This window comes from Centruroides vittatus, unplaced genomic scaffold (genome assembly GCF_030686945.1).
Source record: "Centruroides vittatus isolate TY-2023 unplaced genomic scaffold, ASM3068694v2 scaffold_464, whole genome shotgun sequence".
Classification (NCBI taxonomy): domain Eukaryota; kingdom Metazoa; phylum Arthropoda; class Arachnida; order Scorpiones; family Buthidae; genus Centruroides; species Centruroides vittatus.
The window spans coordinates 903,173-930,758 of record NW_027122710.1 but is presented as its reverse complement, the minus strand read 5'-3'; the positions used below and the strand labels follow the sequence as shown (position 1 = coordinate 930,758).

The following is a 27,586-nucleotide window of genomic DNA, read 5'->3' as shown; positions in this document are numbered from 1 at the left end:
TAATCTATAAGTAATTTTTATATTTTTAATTTGTAATCCTCGAATACAAAAGCTTAAATTCTACAATTTAATTTAATGGAAAAGATAGAAAGGATGAAAGGTCTTGCTTTGTTTCAAGTTATTTTTAGAAAATAAATGGTTAAAATAAAATGAAAGCAAGTAAGAAAACTCACGAGATGGCCCATTTTTTCTAAATACTCGAGTTTACATTGAGAATAATCGATCTGCTCCCATTTTCCAATCATAGAACAGGAACGATAAAGTGTCCCCAGATATTCTGATGGACACGAAGCAACTGCTAAAGTTCCAGCTTCTGTTTCATTCCACAAAATATTATCAGAAAAATCAGGCAAACATCTACCAATTGATGAATTAACACTGTCATTAAATTTCCGAGTTTTTCCAATTAGTTTATTATTATTATCAATATCTCTAGTCAATGATGAAAGGTGTTTATTAACGATCCAAGTCTCTTGTTGTGTTTTATCTTCCAAATTGTCATCATCATTATCATCATCACCCATAGACGAAAGTTCGTGATATGTATTAAGAGGGGGAACGGTTGAATGCATGACAGACTTCGTGATAAAAGAAGTCGAGTGAGCAACAAATGGTGGCCTTTGATGATTCGATTCTGTTGTTACTAAAGTGCTGCTTTCTATGTGGAAGCTTGTACGAAATCTTGATTGAATGTTCCTACTAATCCTATTAGCAGTTGTTTGTACAGAGCTGAATACATAGGAATCATCATATGTCAAACTACCAAGTTCGTGCTCTTTGTTCTCAGCAATGCTATATCCTAAACTTGTTTCTAAAACTGCACACGATAAAATAAAGAAATTAATTTTGAAATCAATTCAGAAAATTTTATAATTTAATTAATAAATTAATTTAAAAAATTATCGGCAATACTCACCCGCTAAATAAATAAAATGCAATGAAGAAATCATGGCTATTTATCAAAAATTAAATGCTGTAAAATTAATAATCAAATTAATTTTCTTGTAAACTAAATGACAATTGTAAGAAATAACAAAATAATAAATAAAAAAAAATCTTAATTAATATCTCTGCTGATTTTTTATAATAAATTAATTAAATCAATAATTAGGATTTTTAATCAATATAATGTAAGAATTTCTAATAATAAATTATAAATTCCAGATTTATAATTAAAAATTTAATTTTAAAAATTCATTTTTTTAATTAAAAATTTTGATAGAATCAAATGTTCTCGTGGAAAATTATTGATGCTGTAAGTATTTTATATACTACTTAATTATAAAAAATTATTAGGTATTTAATTTTCGTTGAAAAAATTAATAAAAAGTGATTTTTACAGAAATATGTTTGTAAAAAATTTAATTTTTAAATCTACATTTAAATATGTATTTATTTTATACATTTTTTAAAATATTTTTTTAAACTGTATTATTATATCTAATTTTAAATACTGTCATTTTAAATTTAATTATGTTTTTATTAATTTGAATCTTGTTTAAAAAGTACAAAAAAACAAATAAAAATTCGTGTGGAAATTAAATAAATAACAGAATTCTGTGACATCAATTGTTTAATATTAAAGAAAATATACAAGAACTTGATATTTTTGAAATTCGGAATCGATTTTTTTATCACTTAGTTATTTAATAAGATTAAAAAACAGAATTTAGAACTTCGATATATTGTGTTATTTGGATAAAATTTTCACAGGAATTGTATGAATTTTTAATCCTAAACTGAACAAATTATTCATCGACAAAGCCTAACCAATGTTTTCAAATGTCAATTTTCAATTAATCAACTAATGTTTGGTTTCCACATTACCAGAAAAATATTCCAGAAACAGAAACGATGTCACTTCCTGTCTGGAAATTCCGTATTTGAAAAATTTTCTCCGTTTTTTATACTAAACCAATTGGAGAGCGATATTTTGGTGACGTAATTTTTCGAATCGCTGGCAACACTGATCTACAGCTTAAAGAAATGATTTTAAAATTAAATGGCTGAAGGAAAGGTTAAAACATGGTTTGGCTTGATTACAGCCAAGAAGGGATCCAGGAAGGACTTTATGTAAGAAACTGGCCCCAATTTAGGTGTCAGACAAGGAAACAAAACTCGGAATATAAGGCCAGTGCTCTAGTGAGGTGCGAACCCATGACTAACTACTAGTATTTAGTGGTGTTATCCACTCGGCTACTGGTGGGTAGAGAATTGAAGAATTCGTTGTTAACTTTGTCAAATATATTAACAAGAAATGCAGCATTGTAAAAGTATCGTCATTCATTTTTGTTAGTCCATAGAACTCTCGTAGCTAATTTCTGTTACAAGCCACGAGAGTTCTCTGAGAAATTCTGTTCAATTTGTAGTATAGTGGATATAGAACAGAATAAGAATAAGAACAGAAATAGATTTTTCTTGTTTCTGGTGTGGAGACGAAACATTACTCTTTCATTTATCTTAAATAGAAATTCTTCAAGTGTTTTATTAAACTTCTCACCTAAACAACATATATTTTTGTATCGGGGACGTCTGTTTAATGTTTTACGTCATATTTCTTTGACTTAAAAAAATTATATGACATAAAATATATGCTTTATGATTAATATAATGTATGTAAATTAGAATAAATTGTCTCAAGAAGGCTGTTTTATTTTCTTATGTTATTTGGATAAAAATTTCTCAGAAATCGGAGGAATTTTTAACTGCAATTAAGCAAGTTATTCAAAAAACAGACCAATGCCTTCAGTTAATGAAGTAAAATTACTCTTTTCACTTAACACAAATAGAAATATTAAATTTCTCACCTAAACTATCTCCTAGGTATGATATATTTTTATGTCAAATACTTCCATTAGAAGTTTTGTATCATTCTTCTGTAATTAAAAAATATTATGTGCCAACAAATGTATTTTTATTATTAATGGATATTAATTATAAAAAATTCATTCAGAATAATTGTCTTATTTAAATTTAAAAAGTTACCTGAATCAGTATCTTGTACATTGAAGACATTCATTCAAGTATACTAATACAAATATATGAGAATAACTTCAATGCCCAATATACTGATGCAAAATATTAAATGCCCAAAATAATAATACTTTTAATGTAAACAAAAAAAAACACTTTATCCATTGAAAAATTATAAAATATATATAATTATGTAATCATTCTCTAAGTGAATTGTATAGATCTAAATAATTTCCTAATTTTAGAAAAATTCCTGTACTGAACAACACTGTTATTTTCCTCGTAAAATTGTTTAAAATAATTAAAAAAATAATAAATTTTTATAGATTACAACATAGTTTCCTTTTATGTTTATCATGATTTACATAATATATATTTAATTTTTTATTGAAAAATAATAATCAGCAACACGTACCATACTAGAGAACTATTACAATATTAAATTAAAAGTATATTTAATAATTTCTTCTTAAAATTACCGGTATTTACATTACATATAACTCTAGTAGTTTTCAGGAATATTTATTTAAAAAATGTTTTTTTAATTTATATTTTAAAAAATGACACAAAGTTTGATATTTTATTTAATTATTACTAAATTTTAAGAGTTTTTATAGTCGATTATATTATCTAAATAAATAATTAGTGACAAAAAATGATGAAAAATTAAATAAATTTTCTTTAAAAAATAACAAAATAACGTTATATAATATGTTACCTAAGAGTTTTATTAGTTAAAAAGTGTAAAAAACTTATTCAAATTCTTCAATATTAGATAAAAATGCATTTGTAGAAATCAGGAGCAGCATTGAAGCAGCATCAATCTTGAATGCTGCTCCTGATTGAAATGGAAGAGAAGATAAATGAAAGGGCATATATTATGTAAAGTTGATTGACCTATATATAATATCAATAATAAAGAATGGAAAAAAAGCAAATAATCGACTCGATAGAATTCAAAAATTCCATTGGTTTAAATGATCCTTTCACATGGAAATAACTACAATATTTGAGATACCAATGCAGAAGTATCCTGATATTTTCAGTTTTAGAAATAAAAGATTTGGAAACAATCCAAGATATCACTATACAGGATCAATTGGACAACTCCAAAAACTGACTGGAAGGTTAATAAACCAGAAAAAATAATAATAAAATATAAAAAAATATGTATATACATATAACTTATTATCCATATACAAAGCAGGATCTATAACTGTTAACTTCCTATAACTTGATTTAAAATTTTATATTAAAATTCTATTAAGTAAATCTATATTATATTTAATTCAATGATAAATTTATATTATATTTTATTATAATTTTATAAATAATATATTTTAAAACTAAACTTAATCCTTGATATAATTAACTGAATGTAATTTATAAATCCTTCAGATCGCGTACATTTACAATGGCTAAGAGCTTTGTTATTTAAATTAGTATATATCAACGGAATTTATATAATTTTAAATATAAAATTTTTAAAAATATTTTGATCGAATATTCAGAATAAGATTTACATATATTTTAATATGTAAAGTACTCGAAGAATTGCTTCAAAAACGTTCCAAATTCCGCAAATATCACAAAAATTATCTTCAGCTGCTTACTTTTATGAATAATAAATAGGTTAAAAAATTTATTTGTAACGAAATTAATCAGGTAAAATTAATTAATTATTTTTAAAAATATATCTAAATTTATTTTCTAATATATTTTCCCTATAAATAAAAGATATTTTTAAAAAGTATATACGTATAAATGTATATTGTTCATTAGTAGAAAAATTATGGAAACCTTACCTCTAAGGTATAGTAATTTGATGAAACTGTTGTATTCAATAGGGAATATATTGTGAAATAAATAATTCAAGTTTTAGTGAATATAAACGTGTTACTATACGATGATAATAGAGTTTAAATGTGCTAATAGTTAAAAGTTAAAGCAAGCAGCCATGCTGCAGTGATCAAGCAGAGGTGGAGATAAATGGCGGACACGCAATGGGTTATACCAAGATGCTGGAAAACAGGGGAGATGAGGAAGAGAAAGGAAGAGCATCTACTAGAGAATGGAATAGTAGTCAATCGACAGTCTGACATTTTCAATCTTTACTCCAATTATTACACAAATATATCGAGTAGTACAGGATATAAAGTGGAAGAATGTTATAGATTTTTTATAACCTTTTCTCTTAATAAACATTTATAAATATTAATAAAAATATATATTATATAATAAATAAATTATTTTACGCCTTGTAACATTACATATAATTATATTTAATGTTTAAATTAATAAAAAAACTCCATTTTTAAGTAAAAATTATAACGTTTTAATTCATTTAATTGTAAGATAAACTGTGACATATCATTCATTAAACTTCAATTTTTAACTCTTAGATTGATGTATCAATTTAATTAATGACAAAATTTGAGTAAGTAATTGATAAAGTTTATAATTAAATTTTTTTCAATTCTAGTTTGTTTTATATAAGTAAAAGGATAAATTAAATTATAATTTGAGTTGTTTAAATTTATAGAAGTGCTTGTTTTGTAGTTAACAAAGTAAAAGTTTTGTACGAAAGTATATAGAGGTAGTATACAAAAGTAAGATGCGTCATTGAACGGATTTGATGGAAAAAAAGAAGAGATGTTACAATCGATACAACACTTCAGAAAGAAGAGGCAAACAGGATGCAATTACAGACACAACTCATCTAAGATCATGCACTTTGGAACTTTTTCTACTTCGTTTTGGTATAGATATAAACAAAGATTTTTGCCAAGAAAAATTACATTATATAAGAGATTTCTATGTAAATTATATTTTTAAATTCATTTAAATCTATATAAACAGCTTTCTTTATTTTCTAATAATAAGGAGATAACGTGGGAATTATAGCTGTGTAATGAGGTTCATCAGTAAAAACTCCTTTATTACAGTTCCATAATCAGAGTTCATCAGTACAAACTCCTTCGTCACAGCTTTATAATGGGGATTCATTAGCAAAAACTTCTTTAATACAGGGCTCAACATAATGGAGGTTCATCAGCGAAACCTTCTTCATTACAGGTCTCAGTTCTAATGAGGGGTTCATTAATAAAAACTTCTTACTTACAGGGCTCTAATACTTGTATAAATGTTTTCTTCTTATTGTTCTCTAAATATCAGTTATTGTAATTCATCGAAAACATTAAAGTTTTAATAAATGATTCAAATAAGTAATTATTTATTTAAAAACAGTAAACATCATTTATCGATTATAAATTTTCTTTGTAAATTGTAAGAAAATTATCAGTTGCAACTGCTCTTTTTACATTTAATTCAATAAAATATATTAAATATTCGAGTATTTGAGTCCTTATTAAAATTTAAAAAAAAGGAAATTTTTAAATTTCAAACAGTATTAAATCCACGTTAAATATTTATTGTGCTTCTTTTTATTTCATATTAATTCCTGACTGTAAATATAATTTATTAAATTTAATTTAAGAATTGCATTGAATAAATAAATAAAACTGTTAATTAATGTAAGAATAATGAGAAAGAAAATCTAAATCTACAATCTTTATCAATCAGCAACCGAGTTATGTAGTAATTGATTGGTTAATTATAAAAGGATTTTGTTCGGATCCCAACTGAGATCCGAATCACATCCTTTAATAAACTTATTAATTAATCTAAGAACAATTAGAAGAAAAATTCGAATCAACAACTGAATTATTGAAGTAACTGAGCTTAAATCTCACATCGCATTCCTGAATAAACTGAGATCCGAACCCACGCCTACCGACACGTTTCATTAAATTGCTTTTAAATTAAGAAGAATTTATTATTTTATTAATTACACACAAATACGTTTAAATTTTAAAAATAATTAAGTATATTTAATAGGAAAAAAACAGATAAATTATAAAACAGAAAATACGTTTCATTTAAAATTAAAAATGAAGTTTTATAAGAGTAAATTTGCAGAGTTTTAATAATTTAAGCAGCATTAAAGAGGAAAAAAATTTTTGCTGATAAGTGAATTTTGTCTGTAGCAAGTTAACTTATATAATATTTCATTAGCCTCTTAAGATAAAATTCTATTCAGTTGTGAAGATGTCATCTTGATTTGCAATCCATGTAAGTGCTTCAATTTATCTCCAATAAAATGCATTCGTAATGGTTTTCTCTTTAATAATCCAAAGGACTTTGCTTGATAGAATTGAAGGTATGAAAAGGACTCGAAATCTTTTTTAGACATCAAAGTAAAGTCGTTTCTTCTTTTAGATTTTTCTACGAATTGTTCAACAAAAGTCTTTCGTATAATGATTTGAAACTTTAGAAAAATTCGATTTAATTAATATAAAACACTTTTTTTAGTTTATAAACTTATAAAATTTATTCCAAATCCTTAATGTTTTATTGTAAATAAGTAGTTAGACACACCTATTTTTGTTAATAAGTATCAATAAATTAATTAATATTAGTGTTTTGGTAACAAAAAAAAATTAATTTTTTTTCTTAAAAATCTAATAATTTATAAATATAGTTTAAAAATTCAGCAACGAGTTGCGTAACTTTCCAGGCAAAAAAATGTTAAAATTGTACGTGGGTCCATCTGTTATGAGATTTTATTTTCAAAAAATTTTTATGTTATTAATAATTATAAAATGGAAAAAAGCATGATTTTGAAAATAGAAATGAGTTTTATAAAAAATTGTAAATGCTAAAAACGAGTAAAATCTTCATTAAGTCCGAGCCCACTCGAGATATGACACATGACCTCTATTTCCTCACTTGTCGACCTTTAACCCCGAAAATTTAACAGCATCAATGCCCCTAATACACAAAATTTCAGACATTTTCGACAAAAAGCACAGGAGTTATTAAGCTTCAAAAAGTGTAAACGAAATAGTGCCCCACACACCCTAGCATCTAAACATACAGAAACTCCCCAATATTTTTGCATTTCTTGACGTTTCAAGGTGCCCTGAGTACAAAAATATAAAAGTCTTGAGGGGTCATTTTTCGACTGATCGTGATACTTTTCCTCTGTTACATATAACAGAAGGAAAAATAAAAATTGATTTATCTACAAAATATATATTTAAAATTATTTTAACCTTAAGATTGGTAGCAATCTCATAAAATTTAACTTGGAATTCTTTATGTTTAAATTATAAATAAGTTGTTTTAGACAGGTTTTAAATTGATAAAATTACATTAATTAATTAATAATAATTTTATAGGAAATAAACACATTAATTTTGAATTTTTTATTTATTTATAAATATATTAAAAGACCCCGATTTATTCTCATTATTCACAGGATTTTTCTGTTGTTATGAATTCAAGATTGATTGGAATTCTGCTATATAAAATGTGTTAGAATTCATAAGAAGATTATTTAAAATGCAGGAAACAAGAATCATAATAATATAAATTTTTATTTACTTTTTTCCATATTTTTTACGCTTACAAACAACTCTGTCACATAATAAATAACGTTAAAAGATATGAAAAATGTAAAACATTACTCTTTACATATTAAAGAAGAGTCAGAGGTGACAAATATGGTTTCCCAATCAGTAGGACGCGATCTACTGAATAAAACATTAATTTACTGTACATTATTTACTTATTAAATATTTTTATAAAGTATATGAATTAAATTTATTGATACTTAGTTTTATTTATATGAATTTTTCTTAAAAATAAATTTTATTAAATGGCTTACCACTAAATATTAATAATATAACATTATTTATTTATAAAGATACACATTGAATTTATTATTAATATAAATTTTGAAAAAAATTTAATGCTTTTTTTATGTATTTTTTCATGAATTCAATTATTTTTAACGTATTTTTTACATGAATGTGTTACCAGAACTTATAAAAGTACAAATTGAATTATTCAAAGAATACATTTAATTTACATGTCTAAAAATACATGTTAAAAATGACAGAGATATTGTGTTTATCTATGCAAAAATTTACAGTTGGATAATTTAAATATTAACTGCTTTTCTTAATAATTATGAGCAGAATAAATTAAATAAAATCTAAGGGATGTAGTAATACATTTATTAACTCTACACATACACTTAAATTGCTAATGAATATAATTTACTTGCTTTTTACATTAAAAAAAGTGCTAATTAAATTTAGTAAATGAACTTACTTTTTATTCATAATATATCTATAATTAAAGTAAACATAATTAATACTTAAATAATTTAGCATATTTTATCTCATGTAACATCTCATTACAGCATCATCTTATCTTCTTCCTCATCTTCTGAACTGCTCAAATAATGAATTAAACTGATCCAGTACATCTGGAAGGAGTTATTCTGCTAAACATTATGCTTAATTTCAGTAAAATATTAAGAAAAAATTAAAATTTCCCTATTTTTTAATTTAATTTATATTGATTTTCATTTAGTAGCGATATTCACAGCTTCATTCTCTATTTTCTTATACAAATAATTAATATTATCCTCATTTAATGATTCAGTTATTACTCTTTGGATGAATGATGATAAAGTATCATTGAAAATATTCCTATTTCTTGAATATCCTAGAAATCAATATTAATATCAATGATCTTATGTCAATATTAACTTATTAGAAGGTAAAAAGCTTGCTTTTTGAATCGCTAGTTCCTACTTATTAATCAATTTTACTAAAGTAGAAGTTAGTGAACATATAAATTTATATTAAATATTCACTATATAATTCGAAATTTATAGAGATAATTGATGAGTGAAGCATTAAAGAATAGATTTTTTATGTTAAAGACCTATGTTTAATTCAATATTACATAAATATCATTTAATTAAAGGCATAATGACTTTAGAATTAAAGAAAATTCAGCTTAGATGCAAACAAAATTGCAGAAAGTTTCAGAAATATAAATGTATTAATCTTTCTTAAACTGAATCAATTAAAGAGTGAGTAATTGTTCAAAGTAAAATATATAAAATTATTCTGGTTTAAATTAAATTATCTGGAAACTCTAACTGTAATATTATCTTTAATTTATAAGAATAATTTTCCAGTTTAAATCATTAAAACATTATAATTAATTGTTTAAAATTTTTATTTCTATATAAAAATTCAGAATTAAATCTCAACTGAAGCAATAAAAATGTGAAGTTTAAGAGTTTAAATTTGATGATTTAATTATATAATAAAAAGTCATCAAAGATTATATTTTTGTTTATTTTATAACAAATTTTACCGTTTTATTCTATAAAGTGAAATCAAATCCGGAAATAATGTAGGGCCATTAAGGTGTTCCACTTTCATAGGATCATTAGAAATGTATACATAAGATATATAGTAAGCGGATAAGAGGAAACTAAATTTTATAATTATCTAAATAATTTTTCAACTAAAGTATTGTAAAATTAATCACAAATTTCATTATTTTTCATAAAGTTCACATGAAAACTAAATAATACACACTTCATTCATTATATACTTTGATATTAATTGTACCGTAAAGTAAAATATACTTTGGTTTGTTTACTTGAGTTCTTATGAGTTAGTGTGTGTAATATATTAAAATATACATTAAAATAAACATATTTAAATCATATTTTAACAGCAAAACACCGACAAATAATATTAAATTCCTTCTCGAAAGAAATTCTTCAAGAACAAGAAGTTATGATGTCTACTGAAGCGATATTCACGCTTAGTTGCTGGATGAAAATAAGTTTCATGTTAGAAATAAAAACTATCTTTATCTGTATCCGTATTTTTTAAATATAAACATTTATAAAAGGATTATATCATTTATCAAAGTGTACGTTTGGATTTGATACTCGAATATTTAAATTTTATTCTATATATCTTCAATTCTAGAATCATTTTCTGTCTGTAGAAATATTTTTTACAAATAAATTTCAGAATAAAACCCGATATTATTTCCTCAACTATTAATTAAAATATATATATTTTATTAAAGGCTAAAATCTTTTTTATTTAGGAGCAATTCTTATCTCCCAATCGGCCACGGGTCTTTGAATTTCTGCTGTTTTATATTTATCATCCGTTCTACGTAACTTCCTTGTCTTACCCTGTATCTTGGTGCATTATTTTCCGACATCCATCCCTTACTGTTCCTTACCACCTCTCTCCGGTCTCCTGCTGCTATGGTTGTTCCTTTAGCTCGCTCCCCCTAATTGGTTACTGTCGCGTCTTACCCTCTTATTTGTTTATTTTCTACTTGCGGTCCCTTCTGTTTCAATTGCATCCCCCTTGGTTTCCGGCTGACGTCCTACAACTCTCCTTTCCCCCTCTTTTCCTCCTCACCTCACTCCACCCACTCTCTACTACCCATACCTATCCTCCTTTCCTTCCCAAGGCTATACCATTGAGTCAGGCCTTTCCTTTAACATCCTATCCCAATCGGACACTCTTTTACATCAGTGTTTATAAGGGTATATATATTTAAGTAATATTTTAATCTTAAATAATCTTAGACTTAAAAATAATCCTAAGAGATTATAAAGAGCTTTATTTTGTCCAGAATATTCTGAAGATCGTAATTTTAATTTTAGTAATTCTTTTCAACTCATATTAATTTTTTATTCCTATCTAAAAATACCTCTTAAGTTTGTTCTTATATTATGTTAATTCTTACATTCTAGTATATTCGAACTTATTTTTTATGCTATATTCTTCAGATGCATTTGTTTTTTTCAGAATTAATTTCAATCTACGTCAAGTTGACGTCATTAATTACAATTTATTACACAAAAAATGAAGGTATGATGTCAAATTAACGTAAATGTATACACAATTCTGATTAAAACAAAGTTATTTCTATGTTGTGCTTAACATAAAGATTGTATATATTATTAATATTAAATTTATAGAAGCGGAATGTTAATTTCGGAATGAACAAATCTTGTTAATTCTTTTGAGAATTAAAATAATTGTTAATCGTCTCTTCTATAAAAATTATCCATGCAGTTTTTTTTTTCTTTTAAATTCATTGTTTATCCGATTACAAACAAGGAATTTCCATTCGAAAATCTTTATCATTTGGAATATTTCTGCTTTGATTAAAGCATCTCGTCATAGTCCATCTTATTTTATCTTCTCACTTAATGATTTTCTTCAAAGGATTCTCAGATCATTTGAGCATAACGGAAGTTTTATATGACTAAACTTCAAATTATATTTAAATAAAATAAAATTTTCACGTAAAGATATTCCTTACTTAAAAAATAGATTTAAAATATAGTAATAAAATTTATAAGATTAACAGAAACGAAGTTCATCTTTAAAAATTTAAATAATTGCATGTCAGCTTCTCTGCAAAACATGTTATGCGTTGTGCAGGAAAAATGGATTTACAGGAGAAATTCATTTTTTGAATGCTACGTCGATATACACGTAAGAAATTATGTATATATGCTTTTGAATTAATTTTTTTATATATAAATTTAATTAAGTAATATTAATTATATTTTAAATTCTAAATTTGTATATATTTTCGAGACTCTAGTTATTATTTAATTATTCTAATAACAAATTCAGGATTTACAAATAACAATTTATTTATTTATGTATAAATTCAATTTAATATTAAAAATATTTTTATTTTAGTTTATCATGTTTTATACAAATATTCTCTAAGTTTTATTTGAACTATATTAACAATTATAATTTTTTAATAAATTTTCTGTACTTTATATCCGGTTTATTTTTAATATTTTTTATAGAATAAATGAATGTTTTATTCTATTTATTTTATTAAAAAAAATTAAAAAGAAGTTACGTATAAAGTAAAATGTTTTATTTTATTTTATTTATCTGTAAACATTTCTGAAATATTTATATAAATAATAGATAAAATTTCCTCCTAAGATAAGTTTGGTTTCGTAGGATTTATAAGTTTAAAACTAATTACATAAAAAAGTAATTGCCGCATATTTAAAAATTTAATTAAAATAGGAATAATTTGAAGTATATTAAGTAAAAAACTGAAAAATTTAATTATTCTCTAAATCTGTTTTCTGTTGGCCTCATTTCAATAATAGTTTAGATTAATCTTATCTTATATAAATTCCTGTTTAATTTCTTAATTTTTTTATTATCAATATTATAATTTTATTCTTTATTTGTCTCTTTGTAATATAGGAAGGAAAAATTTATCTGATATTTGTAAACTTATGTTCAAGGATAAATTATTAATCTCTGTGATGAAGCATGTTCAATAATCCTATCTATAATTTTTGACTATGAAAAATGTTTTCCATTTAACTTCTACGTCTGTAACCTTTACAATTCGGTTATAAATAAAACAATTTATCTTTGATTTAATTTTTAAAATAAACAATATAAAATACACTTAAGTTAATACAAAATTCATCATCATTGTTCTATAACTTTTCCATGTAATAAAGAGTAATTTTCTCTCTTGAAATAGCTGTTTCACTTCAAAATAGCTACACACCCTGCCATTTTCTATTGCCATCAGGAATTTGTACTTAGAGCCTTGTAAGCTTCCATGCGTAATTTGTAATGTGCTTCGTTCTCCATCCATCATTCAAACTACGATCTATTAAGATCACAATTATTCATTGTGGATGAAATTGAAGCTAACAATATAGCCCACAATAAGGTGAAAATATCGCGAATTGAATTAATTTCAATGGTTATTCATTGTTTTTCGTTTCAATGGATGAGTAAAGGCTATCCAAATTGCATTTATTGAACCAATTTTCTGACTTGTGTAGTAAGTAACTTGTTTAATTTCAAAGAATATTCGAGGATATTAAACTAAGAAAAATTACTTTTAAAAGTAATTGCGGTTCTGTTCTTTTATTGTTGTTATTTCAATTCAAAAGATTTCTCAGACTCGATATCCTACTTTGAAGATTTCTTGTGAAACACAATAATTTGTCCTACGTTGTATTTTCATATATATTTTTATATTCTCTCATACAGCATAAGAATTATACAGTGTTATTAAAAGTTAAATTTTTATAATTATTCATTCGCTGTAAAACTCATTAGCTCAGTAGTGGTTGAGTGGATAAAACCATTAAACACTGGTGAGTTCGCACTTTACCAACGGTCTGGCAACGTGAAGTTTCCAGGTTTTTTTTACACGTTTGTACAACTAACAGGGGCAAGTTTCCCAACACGTGGGCAATCTAGAGATGCGTCCCTCCCCAAATCTCCCGAAAAAACACAGATTAAATTCTATTTATAAAAAGTCTAATGTTTTGTTTAATCCGGGAAAATATCGCCTCACTAAAATGCATGAAAGGGAGAGAAATATATTAAATAAAGGAAACATAATCAGGATTTTTCACGTGGACAAGTTTGATGTTCAATTATCCTTAATGTGCATATATTGATTAACTGATTAATCAATATCTTAAAAAAATTCAAACAAATAAAACATTATAAACTAATGAAAACAATACATACATTTGTTCTCTATAAATTATTCAGCTTTATAGAAATATTTTTGTTATTCAAATAAACCTTTTATAATATTAATGCATTTATTATCATTTATTAAAATGTAATTACGAGTAGATGATGTCTCTAATATTAGTATAAAAACAGTTTCATCAGTTATTATTATTATTATGTTGGGTTAAGTGAGATATACTCGGTTAACACCGGTGGCTAAGTACTATGCCGGACCAAAGTCAAGGCATAGTAACCAAAACAGAAATTAAAGAAGTGTATCAGTGTGTGTGTCTGTATTCAGGAATTTTCTCACAATATGACATGTATTCAATATAGTGGCCTTCTGTAGAGTGATGTATGTGTTTCTATTCAATTCTAATGTGCCCAGGCTTTTGTGTAGTGTGTGTGGTATGACACCTGTAGAGGAGAGAACTACAGGTACAATAAGCACCCCATCCATCCTCCACAGATGCCTTATTTCCTGGGCGAGTTCTGTGTACTTGCTAATTTTTTCAGTGCATGCGTTTTGTATATTGTGAGTGTTTGGAATGGATATGTCTATAATGTATGTGATTTTATTGTGTTTGTCAATGAGTGTGATGTCTGGTCTGTTGTGGTAAATTGTTTTATCTGTGATTATGGCTCTGTCGTAGTACATTTTGTGCGTGTTGTTTTCCAATACTGTCTGTGGAATGTATTTGTAGTATGGTTCGTGGATGTCTGCTAATTTGTGTTTCTTTGCAAGCTCTTGGTGTATTATATTTGCTACTTGGTTATGTCTGTGTAAATAATCTGTCTGTGCCAAGAGCTTGCAGCCAGAAGTGATGTGTTGTATAGTTTCTGGCATGATGTGAATTTTCTGCATGTGTCATTTGTGAGTGTTGCATCTTTGAGTATGTGTTTTCTGTAGTTTTTAGTATTTATGACCTGATCCTGTATGGCGATCATGAATCCTTCCGTCTCCCCAAAGAGGCATCCCCGAGCTAACCAGCTGTTTGACGCAGTTTTGTCAACAAAATCCTGGGCCAGATCGTAAGGATGCCTGCCATGGAGTGCCTTTCGAGCCCACGATTGCTTAATGGTGTCTATGCTTTTTATATGTTGTGTTGTGTCCATATGATGTGAGTGTAAGTTTAATGGTGTGTTATTCGAGTCTGCTAGAGTTACTGCTTTATGTAATTGTGATGTTTCTTGTTTTTTGTAGAAAAACTCTCGCAGTGACTGTATTTGTTTGTAGTGAAGGTTAACTATGTCAATCAGGCCACGTCCGCCATCTTTACGTGGAAGGGTTAATCTTTCTGTGGCGGATTTAGGATGATGTTGTTTATGCTTAGTAAGTGTTGTTCTTGTTTTCCTTTGTAGTTGCTCAAGATCAGTGTGAGTCCAATGTATAACTCCAAAAGAATATGTGAGTACTGGGATGACATATGTGTTTATTGCTTTAACTGTGTGTTTTGCATTTAATTGTGTTCTGAGAATAGCATTTAACCTACTTTGGTATTCTTTAATTAATCTTTGCTTTATTTGTGTATGTTCTGTTAGTTTGGCCTGTTGGAATCCTAAATACTTGTAGAACTCGCCCTCTTCCATGGATTCAATAATGTCTCCATTTCCAAGTGCAAAATCTTCTTTCTTCAAGATTCCTTTTTCTATGTGAAGTGTTTTGCATTTATCTAGGCCAAATTCCATTTGTATGTCCTTGGTGTATGAATGTGTGATTTGTAGAAGTTGATGAAGTTGTTTTTGTGTGGATGCATAAAGTTTTATGTCATCCATGTACATGAGATGTGACAGTGTATACTGTGTTGTTTTTTCGTGTCTGATATTGTAACCATATTGCGTGTTGTTTAACATGTTGGATAATGGATTCAGGGCTAGGCAGAACCAGAGAGGACTCAAGGAATCTCCTTGAAAAATTCCTCGCCTAATAAAAATTTGCTTTGTTTGTATGGAAGTGTTACTAACACTTAGATGTAGTGTTGTTCTCCAGCGCTGCATAGTGTTTTGAAAGAATGCAATGAGTTTATTATTAATGTTGGGTTAAGTGAGAGATACTTGGTTAACACCGGTGGCTGTGTACTATGCCGGACCAAAGTCAAGGCATAGTAACCAAAACAGAAATTAAAGAAGTGTATCAGTGTGTGTGTCTGTATTCAGGAATTTTCTCACAATATGACATGTATTCAATATAGTGGCCTTCTGTAGTGTGATGTATGTGTTTCTATTCAATTTTAATGTGCCCAGGCTTTTGTGTAGTGTGTGTGGTATGACACCTGTAGAGGAGAGAACAACAGGTACAATAAGCACCCTATCCATCCTCCACAGATGCCTTATTTCCTGGGCGAGTTCTGTGTACTTGCTAATTTTTTCAGTGCATGCGTTTTGTATATTGTGAGTGTTTGGAATGGATATGTCTATAATGTATGTGATTTTATTGTGTTTGTCAATGAGTGTGATGTCTGGTCTGTTGTGGTAAATTGTTTTATCTGTGATTATGGCTCTGTCGTAGTACATTTTGTGCGTGTTGTTTTCCAATACTGTCTGTGGAATGTATTTGTAGTATGGTTCGTGGATGTCTACTAATTTGTGTTTCTTTGCAAGCTCTTGGTGTATTATATTTGCTACTTGGTTATGTCTGTGTAAATAATCTGTCTGTGCCAAGAGCTTGCAACCAGAGGTGATGTGTTGTATAGTTTCTGGCATGATGTGACATTTTCTGCATGTGTCATTTGTGAGTGTTGTATCTTTGAGTATGTGTTTTCTGTAGTTTTTAGTATGTATGACCTGATCCTGTATGGCAATCATGAATCCTTCCGTCTCCCCAAAGAGGCATCCCCGAGCTAACCAGCTGTTTGACGCAGTTTTGTCAACAAAATCCTGGGCCAGATCGTAAGGATGCCTGCCATGGAGTGCCTTTCGAGCCCACGATTGCTTAATGGTGTCTATGCTTTTTATATGTTGCGTTGTGTCCATATGATGTGAGTGTAAGTTTAATGGTGTGTTATTTGAGTCTGCTAGAGTTACTGCTTTATGTAATTGTGATGTTTCTTGTTTTTTGTAGAAAAACTCTCGCAGTGACTGTATTTGTTTGTAGTGAAGGTTAACTATGTCAATCAGGCCACGTCCGCCATCTTTACGTGGAAGGGTTAATCTTTCTGTGGCAGATTTAGGATGATGTTGTTTATGCTTAGTAAGTGTAGTTCTTGTTTTCCTTTGGAGTTGCTCGAGATCTGTGTGAGTCCAATGTATAACTCCAAAAGAATATGTGAGTACTGGGATGACATATGTGTTTATTGCTTTAACTGTGTGTTTTGCATTTAATTGTGTTCTGAGAATAGCATTTAACCTACTTTGGTATTCTTTAATTAATCTTTGCTTTATTTGTGTATGTTCTGTTAGTTTGGCCTGTTGGAATCCTAAATACTTGTAGAGCTCACCCTCTTCCATGGATTCAATAATGTCTCCATTTCCAAGTGCAAAATCTTCTTTCTTCAGGATTCCTTTTTCTATGTGAAGTGTTTTGCATTTATCTAGGCCAAATTTCATTTGTATGTCCTTGGTGTATGAATGTGTGATTTGTAGGAGTTGATGAAGTTGTTTTTGTGTGGATGCATAAAGTTTTATGTCATCCATGTACATGAGATGTGACAGTGTAAACTGTGTTGTTTTTTTGTGTCTGATATTGTAACCATATTGCCTGTTGTTTAACAAGTTGGATAATGGATTCAAGGCTAGGCAGAACCAGAGAGGACTCAAGGAATCTCCTTGAAAAATTCCTCGCCTAATAAAAATTTGGTTTGTTTGTATGGAAGTGTTACTAACCCTCAGATGTAGTGTTGTTCTCCAGTGCTGCATAGTGTTTTGAAAGAATGCAATGAGTGATGGATGTATTTTGTACATGTGTAGGATATGTAGCAGCCAACTGTGTGGAACACTGTCGAATGCTTTTCTGTAGTCTATATATGCCATGTGTATGTTTCTGTGTTGTCTGTGTGCTTGCCGTAGAATGACTGAATCTATGAGTAACTGTTCTTTGCATCCCCTGTGGTTTCTACGACAACCTTTTTGTTGTTCTGTTAGAATGTCGTGTTCTTCAACATGTTTGTATATTTTGTTTGCAATACAGGATGTCAATAATTTGTACAGTGTTGGAAGACATGTAATTGGTCTGTATTGTGTGGGGTCTGTGGTATTGTTGTTTTTAGGTTTCATGTAGGTGATGCCCTGAGTAAGAAAATTTGGCATGTCTTGTGGATTGATGATGATGTGTGTTAGGTGTTTAGCTAGTTCCTGGTGCAGTGATGTGAACTTTTTGTACCAGAAATTGTGAATGTTGTCTACACCAGGTGTCTTCCAGTTGTGTGTTCTGTTAACAGTGTATTGGAAATCATGTATGTTTATTTCAGCACAGGGCATAGTTGGTATGTTGTGCAAGTTTCTGTTCTCCTCCTCGATCCAGCCTGCATCGGCATTGTGCGTGACAGCACTGGACCAAAGAGAAGACCAATATGTTGTGAGTTCTTCTTCTGTTGGTGTGCCACTGTGCTGTGTATCAGTGTTTGCTTTGTTATTAATTTGTCTGTAAAAGAGTTTTTCATTGTTTGTAAATAATTTATTTTGTTGTTTTCGTAGTGTACATGTTTTGTATCGTTTGAGTCTACGTGCTTTGGCAGCAAGTTTTTGTTTTAGTGTATCAATGTATTCTGTAATGCGTGTGTTGTGATGTTCGTGTTTTGTGTGTGTTTTTATTTTCTTGAAAATGTTTTTGAGCTGTTTCCTTAATTTGGGTGTTATGTTGTTTTTAGTGTATTGTGTCAGCCTGCCTAATTGCTGTCTAATGTCATTTATTTGTGTTTCTATTCTTCTCTGCCAGGCAGGTTTGTGATAGAATTGTGTTTTCTGTGTATTTGTCTGTGATTGTACTTTCAGTCCATGTTGTGTCACTACTGTGACTGCCCCAGCATAAACTAATGTATGAATGTCTGAGAGTGTAGAAATTGAATGAATGTAGTGTGGTAGTAAGTGAGTGTTTACATAATTTAGTGTTTTTCCTACTTTCTTTGACGTGTTGATTTTTGGTATTCGTGGTCGTTGTGTGGGATCTGTACCTGTATATTTAGTGAGTGTTTCCTGAAATATAAGTGAGAGCGTATTAACTAAATCCAAGTCTATGTTATCAGTGATGGATGAGGAAGTGTCTGTAGTATCATTAGTGGTAATTGTTGTATGTGTGTTATTATCAATGCTTGTTGCTGGATTATCCTGACAGGTTACATGATCTTCATTAATGTTAGATGTTTCTGTCTGTTGATGTATTTGATCAGCAACCTGTTGTTTGATAAGTTCAAGTGTTGTTTGTGGAATAAGGTTGTTGTGTATAATTGTTCTTTTTTGATCAACAACCCTTTGTTCGGTGACAGTGAGATGAGGATACTGTTGTGTGAATCTATGGTGTAGTTGTTGTCTGTATGCTGTCATGTTTGTTTCGAGTTTTGTGATGGTGTAATAAGTACGGATGATAAACTCGTTCATTTCTACTGTCCATTTCATCCGTTGGCGTGGTTTTCCAGCCTTTGTGGTCTGTGGATGCATTGCCACAGAAACACCAAGGCTGGGTTGGTTCCTCACATCTGTTGAGGGCATTGCAGTAGCCATGCTTGGGCCGGTGCTGCTTTCGCCACCGGTAACCAAGGGAGACTGTGACCTATTTTTCGAACGTGAGCCTCTGCCTAACCCACGAACGCGGACCTTGTTAACCCGGGCGACGTCCGAGCCGGTATCACACTTTGATCTAGTTATTACCATGATGAATATCTCCACAGAATGTGGGCGTGGTCACTCTTAGCTTCATTTCTCCCCATAGACCTTACTGGCATGGGTGTCCCTACCAGGAGCTTATGCTCCAGCCTGCATTGCCCTATGGATCAGTAAAATTACTGGGCTCTCCCACCACGACCAGTGTTGTGACCACGGGAGAATTAGTTTATTATTATTATTATTATTATTATTATTATTAACCTTTATTAACGTAAAAGGCTTTCGCCTGTTACAAGGGACGTGGTTTGGAGCTTAACAAAATAGTCCACAAAGAGTAAATTTAAATAGCACTATTTCAGCTGCCTATGTATCAGAGATTTATAAAATTAAACAGTAACTTAGTTAAAGTGTACAGTATAGCAAATATGATTTCACCCTTTAATATATGTTATTGGGTTACTATCCCTAGTAGTTTATATATTTTTTCTTTAGGAATGATCGTTAGAACATACACTTAGTACATATCGTATTGACTTAAACATTAAAATTGTTCCAACTTTTAGAATTTTGGTTCACGTAATTATATAACTTAAATATAATATTCTTATTCGCTCTATCGAAGATCTCATATAGTTCACTTTCATTGGAAAATTAGATAATATACTTATTTCTAAATTTTGGGAAATTTCTTTTGCTTTGAAACACTCACAAAAATGTAGAATTTAGGTAGTAGTTTATTACATTTTAAACTTATTCAACGAGAAGACCGACCAAACCTACTTTTCCGCTGGGCTATACTTATGATTATTCTATTTTCGTGTTCTAAATAGTTACTTTCTGCTTCAGACAAGTGTGTCGTCCATGTTTCTGTACTTGCATTAATTGAATTCGAGTTTATAAATTCTCTAACAGCGGGATTATATAGTCTATCCCCAAGATCTTGAATGTTCCAGAAGTTAATCAATAAATTTTTGGTGTCACAGTTTGACTTTCTCAAACCTATTTCTCTCTCTAATCCATCCGACACAACCAAATCAACTCCAAAATTTTAATGTTATCCATTTCCTGTTCAAACTCACATGAGTTTCATCAGTTATACACATTGCTTTCAATATTACATTTTAATTTTTATACTGATTTACAAATAAATTTAAACAAATATTTGTATACAGATATGACTGATACAGGTATGTAAGTGATTACAGTTGTGGTCCTATTGCACTCCAGATAATACCAACAGAGTGCTTTAAAATCGCTTCTTGAGTAACCTATGAAAAAGCTCGAAGAGGGTCAATGTATCCAGAATTTTCAGTACACCTGTTGTTTAGACAACTTCGAATGCCAGGCGTACCACGTAGTCAAAGATATTATCCTAGTTTTCCAGGAATGTATACGTCACGTTGCTACACTATTTTTGTCCTCCTGGTGTCCAGATATGTCGTCTATGCAGCCTATTTGAAGCCCATAGAGCCCATTTGTGGAATCAGACGACCGCCTTGGCTCACTTAAGAAATTGCCTCTTTGCTATAATATTGTAATCACTTATTACCATCGTTATTACTCGCTTACACTAATAAAGTTTCATTCGATTCGAAGCCTTTTTCTTGGTGTATAAAAATAAAAAAATAATTATTTAATATTTCTAAAATTATTGGTGTAAATTATAATGTAAAGTAATATGTGTAAACATAATGATTTTAAAATACTTGATGGATAATAAATGTAAAAATACATATATATGTAAATAAAATGAAAATATAATCATCAATTGATCAATTGGAAATAGTACAAGAAAGATTTACTGTTAAAAAAGTTAAAAGGATATTGTAATTACTCCCTCTAACAAGGTTTCCTCTAATACTAATAAAGTATTATTATTATTCAATATTTAACTAATATATTCTTTACGTAATAAATTAAAAAAAAACTAAATTAGAGGCATAATCATTGAGATCTTACATAATAATTAATTAACATGTTTAAATTTATAAATTTCTTAATCGACGTGCGATTATAATGATCGTCTTTCTCACATATAAACATTAATAATAATTAAGAATCTTATTCAATTAATAAGCTTAATTTACCTATTACATATATATATATAATTTTTTTACGGAACAGTTAAGATTTTTTAGATAAAAATTTAGAAAAAAAAAAATAATACAGAAAATATTCTCTCAAAAGATTTTTATTTGTTTTATTATAAATTCTAAAATTATAGATTTTTAAAAATAAATTTTAGTATAATATTTCATAAAATTCTTTATATATTTCTATTAAAAAAATATTGTGCATAAGAAATATCAAAACTTTAAATTGCAGTTGTCAAGTGTTTGTAATTTTTAAGAATTTTTTTAATATAAATATAATACAACTAATACTTAATATATTTATAAATTAAGTGAATTTTTAAAGAGTTAAATTAGAAAAATAATATTTTTTATTTATTCTAGATATAAGAACTGAGAGAAGCGTGTATTTTTTAAGCACTTCATTAACGGACAACACATACTCCCTAGAAATAAAGTTTCTTAAAAAAAATAATTAAAATAAAGTGTACTTTATTTTAATTATTTTTTTACAGAACGATGTGAAGGATTCAGCATCACAATTTTTGATTTAAAAATATTATTATTAGTTTTAATTTTATTAAATTAATTTGAATAAAATATTATTAAAAATATATATAAATATATATTATCATTTCTTTGAATTATTTATGTATTTTATATTTTCAGAATCACACAACAATCATGTGATACTTCATACGAATGACTCATTTATATGACTCTATCAATTTTGGCATGCATTATAAGAAGATTAATTTATTTAATATTATAACTTCTAATGAAAAATATTACAAAGTTATTTAAATTTTGAAACTTGTATAAAATTTATTAAGTAGCTTCAATCATTTATAACATTTAAATTCTCTCTCAAAAATAAATTTCCTAAAGATAAATCCGGAGCAAATCATTATTAACTGCTGGATTTAAAGCTAGGAATCATCAAGAATTTTAAGCTTATCTTATATTTTCCTTTTAAAATATTCATCTTAAAATTTAAAAATATCTTACAGATTTATTTAATTGAGTAAAATTTCTCAAAAACTCTGATAAATAGTCAAATTTCTTAGTGATGTGACTTACAAAACGTATTGACATCCCATCGTTTTGGCATTGATTGATATTATTATTTTAGATCTCTACTTGAGATAAAAACATAATTTCTAAAAATAAATCATATTCCTATTTTTTAAGCATTAAAAAGCTCTTGACAGTATTCTAAAAATTCTCTTGATAATATTCTAAAAATATTCTAAATCAATTATTCTTCATTAAAAGATATCTTGAAAGTATTTTCTGTAATGTTATTTACAAAGTAAATTGATTTTAAGCTTTATAAAATAAAAAATTGATGACTGTTTTCATCAATTTAAGCTGAATTATCTTGAAATTAAAGCATTGTCATCAGTTTAATAAAAATTAAATTTTAAATTATTTAAGAAATGGTAATAGATGCGCAATTTTATGAATCAAACTAAAGTATCGAGTGCTCAAAATTCAGTTAGCCTAGATATATTTGTAAGGATTATTTTAAGAACACTTAAAACTAGTTTGTAACACCTGTATCTTTATAACACACACAGGTGACCAAAAAGCCAGTTAATCAATCGATTGATTAATCGATTTTTGGGTCATCTTTTTTATTCTTACACTTTTTGTAGTCTTACATATTCTATAATTTCTCAAAAATAAAGGAATAACGGAAATATAATTCTTATTCAAGACAAATTATTTTTAAAATTTCGTTTGAAAGTAAATTGTGATTTATGCGGTTATTATTGTTGTGTTTATTGGGTTATACTCGGTTGACACAGGTGGCTGTGTACTATTCCGCACCAGACTCAAGGCATGGCGACCAAAACAAAACTAAAATTAAATTAGTGTTTTAGTGTTTGTGTCTGTATTCAGGAATTTCCTAACAATATGGCATGTATTCAATATAGTGGCCTTCTGTAGTGTGATGTATGTATTTCTATTCAATTGTAGTGTGCCCAGGCTTTTGTGTAGTGGGTGTGATATGAGACCTGTAGAGGAAAGAACAAGTACAGTAAGCACCTTATCCCTCCTCCACAGATGCCATATTTCCTGAGCGAGTTCTGTGTACTTCCTAATTTTTTCAGTGAATGTATTTTGTACATTGTGAGTGTTTCGAATGGAAATGTCTATAATGTATGTGATTTTATTGTGTTTGTCACTGAGTGTGATGTCCGGTCTGTTGTGGTAAATTGTTTTATCTGTGATTATGGCTCTGTCGTAGTACATTTTGTGCGTGTTGTTTTCCAATGCTGTCTGTGGAATGTATTTGTAGTATGGTTCGTGGATGTCTACTAATTTGTGTTTCTTTGCAAGCTCTTGGTGTATTATATTTGCTACTTGATTATGTCTGTGTAAATAATCTGTCTGTGCCAAGATCTTGCAACCGGAAGTGATGTGTTGTATAGTTTCTGGCATGACGTGACATTTTCTGCATGTTTCATTCGCGAGTGTTGTATCTTTGAGTATGTGTTTTCTGTAGTTTTTACTATTTATGACCTGATCCTGTATAGCAATCATGAACCCTTTCGCCTCCCCCAAGAGGCATCCCCGAGCTAACCAGCTGTTTGACGTAGTTTTGTCAACAAAACCCTGGGCCAGGTCATAGAAATGCCTGCCATGGAGTGCCTTTCGAGCCCACGATTGCTTAATGGTGTTTATGCTTTTTATATGTTGTGTTGTGTCCGTACGACACAAGTGTAAGTTTAATGGCGTGTTACTTGAGTCTGCTAGAGTTACTGCTTTATGTAATTGTGATGTTTCTTGTTTTCTGTGGAAAAACTCTCGCAGAAACAGTTCCACAGAAAAATTCTGTGGAACTGTTTCTAGTGAAGGTTAACTATGTTAATCATGCCACGTCCACCATCTTTACGTGGAAGGGTTAATGTTTGTGTGGCGGATTTAAGGTGATGTCGTTTATGCTTAGTAAGTGTTGTTCTTGTTTTCCTTTGGAGTTGCTCAAGATCTGTGTGAGTCCAATGTATAACTCCAAAAGAATATGTGAGTACTGGGATGACATATGTGTTTATTGCTTTAACTGTGTGTTTTGCATTTAACTGTGTTCTGAGAATAGCATTTAACCTACTTTGCTTTATTTGTGTATGTTCTGTTAGTTTGGCCTGTTGGAATCCTAAATACTTGTAGAACTTGCCTTTTCCCATGGATTCAATAACGTCTCCATTTCCAAGTGCAAAATCTTCCTTCAGGATTCCTTTTTCTATGTGAAATGTTTTGCATTTATCTAAGCCAAACTCGATTTGTATGTCCTTGGTTTATGAATGTGTGAGTAATGTTCAAAATAACCACCCAGTCGGTTTAACACAACAAAAAGTTTATATTTACAATGTAAATGTACAAAATAATACAAATTAGAGTTACAATTAATTATGCACAAACACTAATCCACACGACAACCGACTATATCCGTACAAGTTCGTAGGAAAAACTCCTTACGATCTCCACAAACAGACTTATAATTAACAACACATCCGAGTCAGGAACAAATTCGTAATAAACCACTGGAGTTCACTTTCACCAGATTTCCGTACGTCCAACGAAAGAGACAGAACTTCAATAATAACGATCCAAATCCGAATCCGATCCGATCCTATCCGATCCGAAACTACTGCTTATATAGCGGTCGGCGTTTAAATCCTCCGCCAACCAAATTCGAATGTTTCCACAACATCCGGCAAACGGTCACTTTCCGCCAGCCAATCGTCCGTCTGTCGTCGATTTGAACCACAACGGATCTTCTAACGGCTCTTTCTAACGACCGTTTCTAACGGTTTTTCCGTCAAGAAAGTTCGTTATAGTAAAACAGGGTGGGAATCGCGCGCCTTGGCGATTCCATACCCTACAGTGTGATTTGTAGGAGTTGGTGAAGTTGTTTTTGTGTGGATGCATAAAGTTTTATGTCATCCATGTGCATGAGATGTGACAGTGTAAACTGTGTTGTTTTTTGATGTCTGATATTGTAACCATATTGTGTGTTGTTTAACATGTTGGATAATGGGTTCAGGGCTAAGCAAAACCAGAGAGGACTCAACGAATCTCCTTGAAAAATTCCTCGCCTAATAAAAATTTGGTTTGTTTGTATGGAAGTGTTACTAACCCTGAGATGTAGTGTTATTCTCCAGTGCTGCATAGTGTTTTGGAAGAATGCAGTGAGTGATGGATGTATTTTGTACATGTGTAGAATATGTAGCAGCCAACTGTGTGGAACACTGTCGAATGCTTTTCTGTAGTCTATATATGCCATGTGTATGTTCTGTGTTGTTTGTGTGCTTGGCGTAGAATGACTGAATCTATGAATAACTGTTCTTTGCATCCTCTGTGATTTCTACGGCAACCTTTTTGTTGTTCCGTGAGAATGGCGTGTTCTTCAACATGTTTGTATATTTTGTTTGTGATACAGGATGTCAATAATTTGTAGAGTGTTGGAAGACATGTAATTGGTCTGTATCGTGTGGGTCTGTGGTATTGTTGTTTTTTAGGTTTCATGTAAGTGAGTAAGAAATTTTGGCATGTCTTGTGGATTGATAATGATGTGTGTTAGATGTTTAGCTAGTTCCTGGTGCAGAAATGTAAACGTTTTGTACCAGAAATTGTGAATGTTGTCTACACCAGGTGTCTTCCAGTTGTGTGTTCTGTTAACAGTGTATTGGAAATTCGTGTATGTTTATTTCAACACAGGGCATAGTTGGTATGTTGTGCAAGTTTCTGTTCTCCTCCTCGATCCAGCCTGCATCAGCATTGTGAGTAACAGCATTGGACCAAAGAGAAGACCAATATGTTGTGAGTTCTTCTTCTGTTGGTGTGTCACTGTGCTGTGTATCACTGTTTGTTTTGGTACTGATTAGTCTGTAGAAGAGTTTTTCATTGTTTGTGAATAATTTATTTTGTTGTTTTTGTAGTGAACATGTTTTGTATCTTTTGAGTCTACGTGCTTTGGCTGCGAGTTTTTGTTTTAGTGTGTCGATGTATTCTGTAATGTGTGTGTTTTGATTTTCTTGAAAATATTTTTGAGTTGTTTCTTTAATTTGGTTGTTATGTTGTTTTTAGTGTATTGTGTCAGCCTGCCTAATTGCTATCTAATGTCATTTATTTGGGTTTCTATTCTTCTCTGCCAGGCAGGCTTGTGATAGAACTGTATTTTTTGTGTATCTGTCTGTGATTGTATTTTGAGTCCATGGTGTGTTACGACTGTGACTGCCCCAGCATAAACTAATGTATGAATGTCTGAGAGTGTAGAAATTGAATGAATGTAGTGTGGTAGTAAGTGAGTGTTTACATAATTTAGTATTTTTCTAC

The 27,586-nt window shown here is 29.3% G+C and overlaps 1 protein-coding gene across 1 annotated transcript in view; it reads right to left on the bottom strand.

Moving 5' to 3' along the window:
• Positions 1-4,961, bottom strand: part of LOC136989276 (adhesion G protein-coupled receptor L4-like) — a 48,287-nt gene extending 43,326 nt beyond the window's left edge. The window contains exons 1-3 of the mRNA XM_067287395.1: positions 4,779-4,961; positions 917-973; positions 174-817 (exon numbers count right to left, since the gene is read on the bottom strand). Coding sequence (XP_067143496.1) covers positions 174-817; positions 917-950 — 678 coding nt within the window. The 5' untranslated portion in view covers positions 951-973; positions 4,779-4,961. The remainder of the gene's footprint in view (positions 1-173; positions 818-916; positions 974-4,778) is intronic.
• Between the last annotated feature and the right edge of the window lie 22,625 nt (positions 4,962-27,586).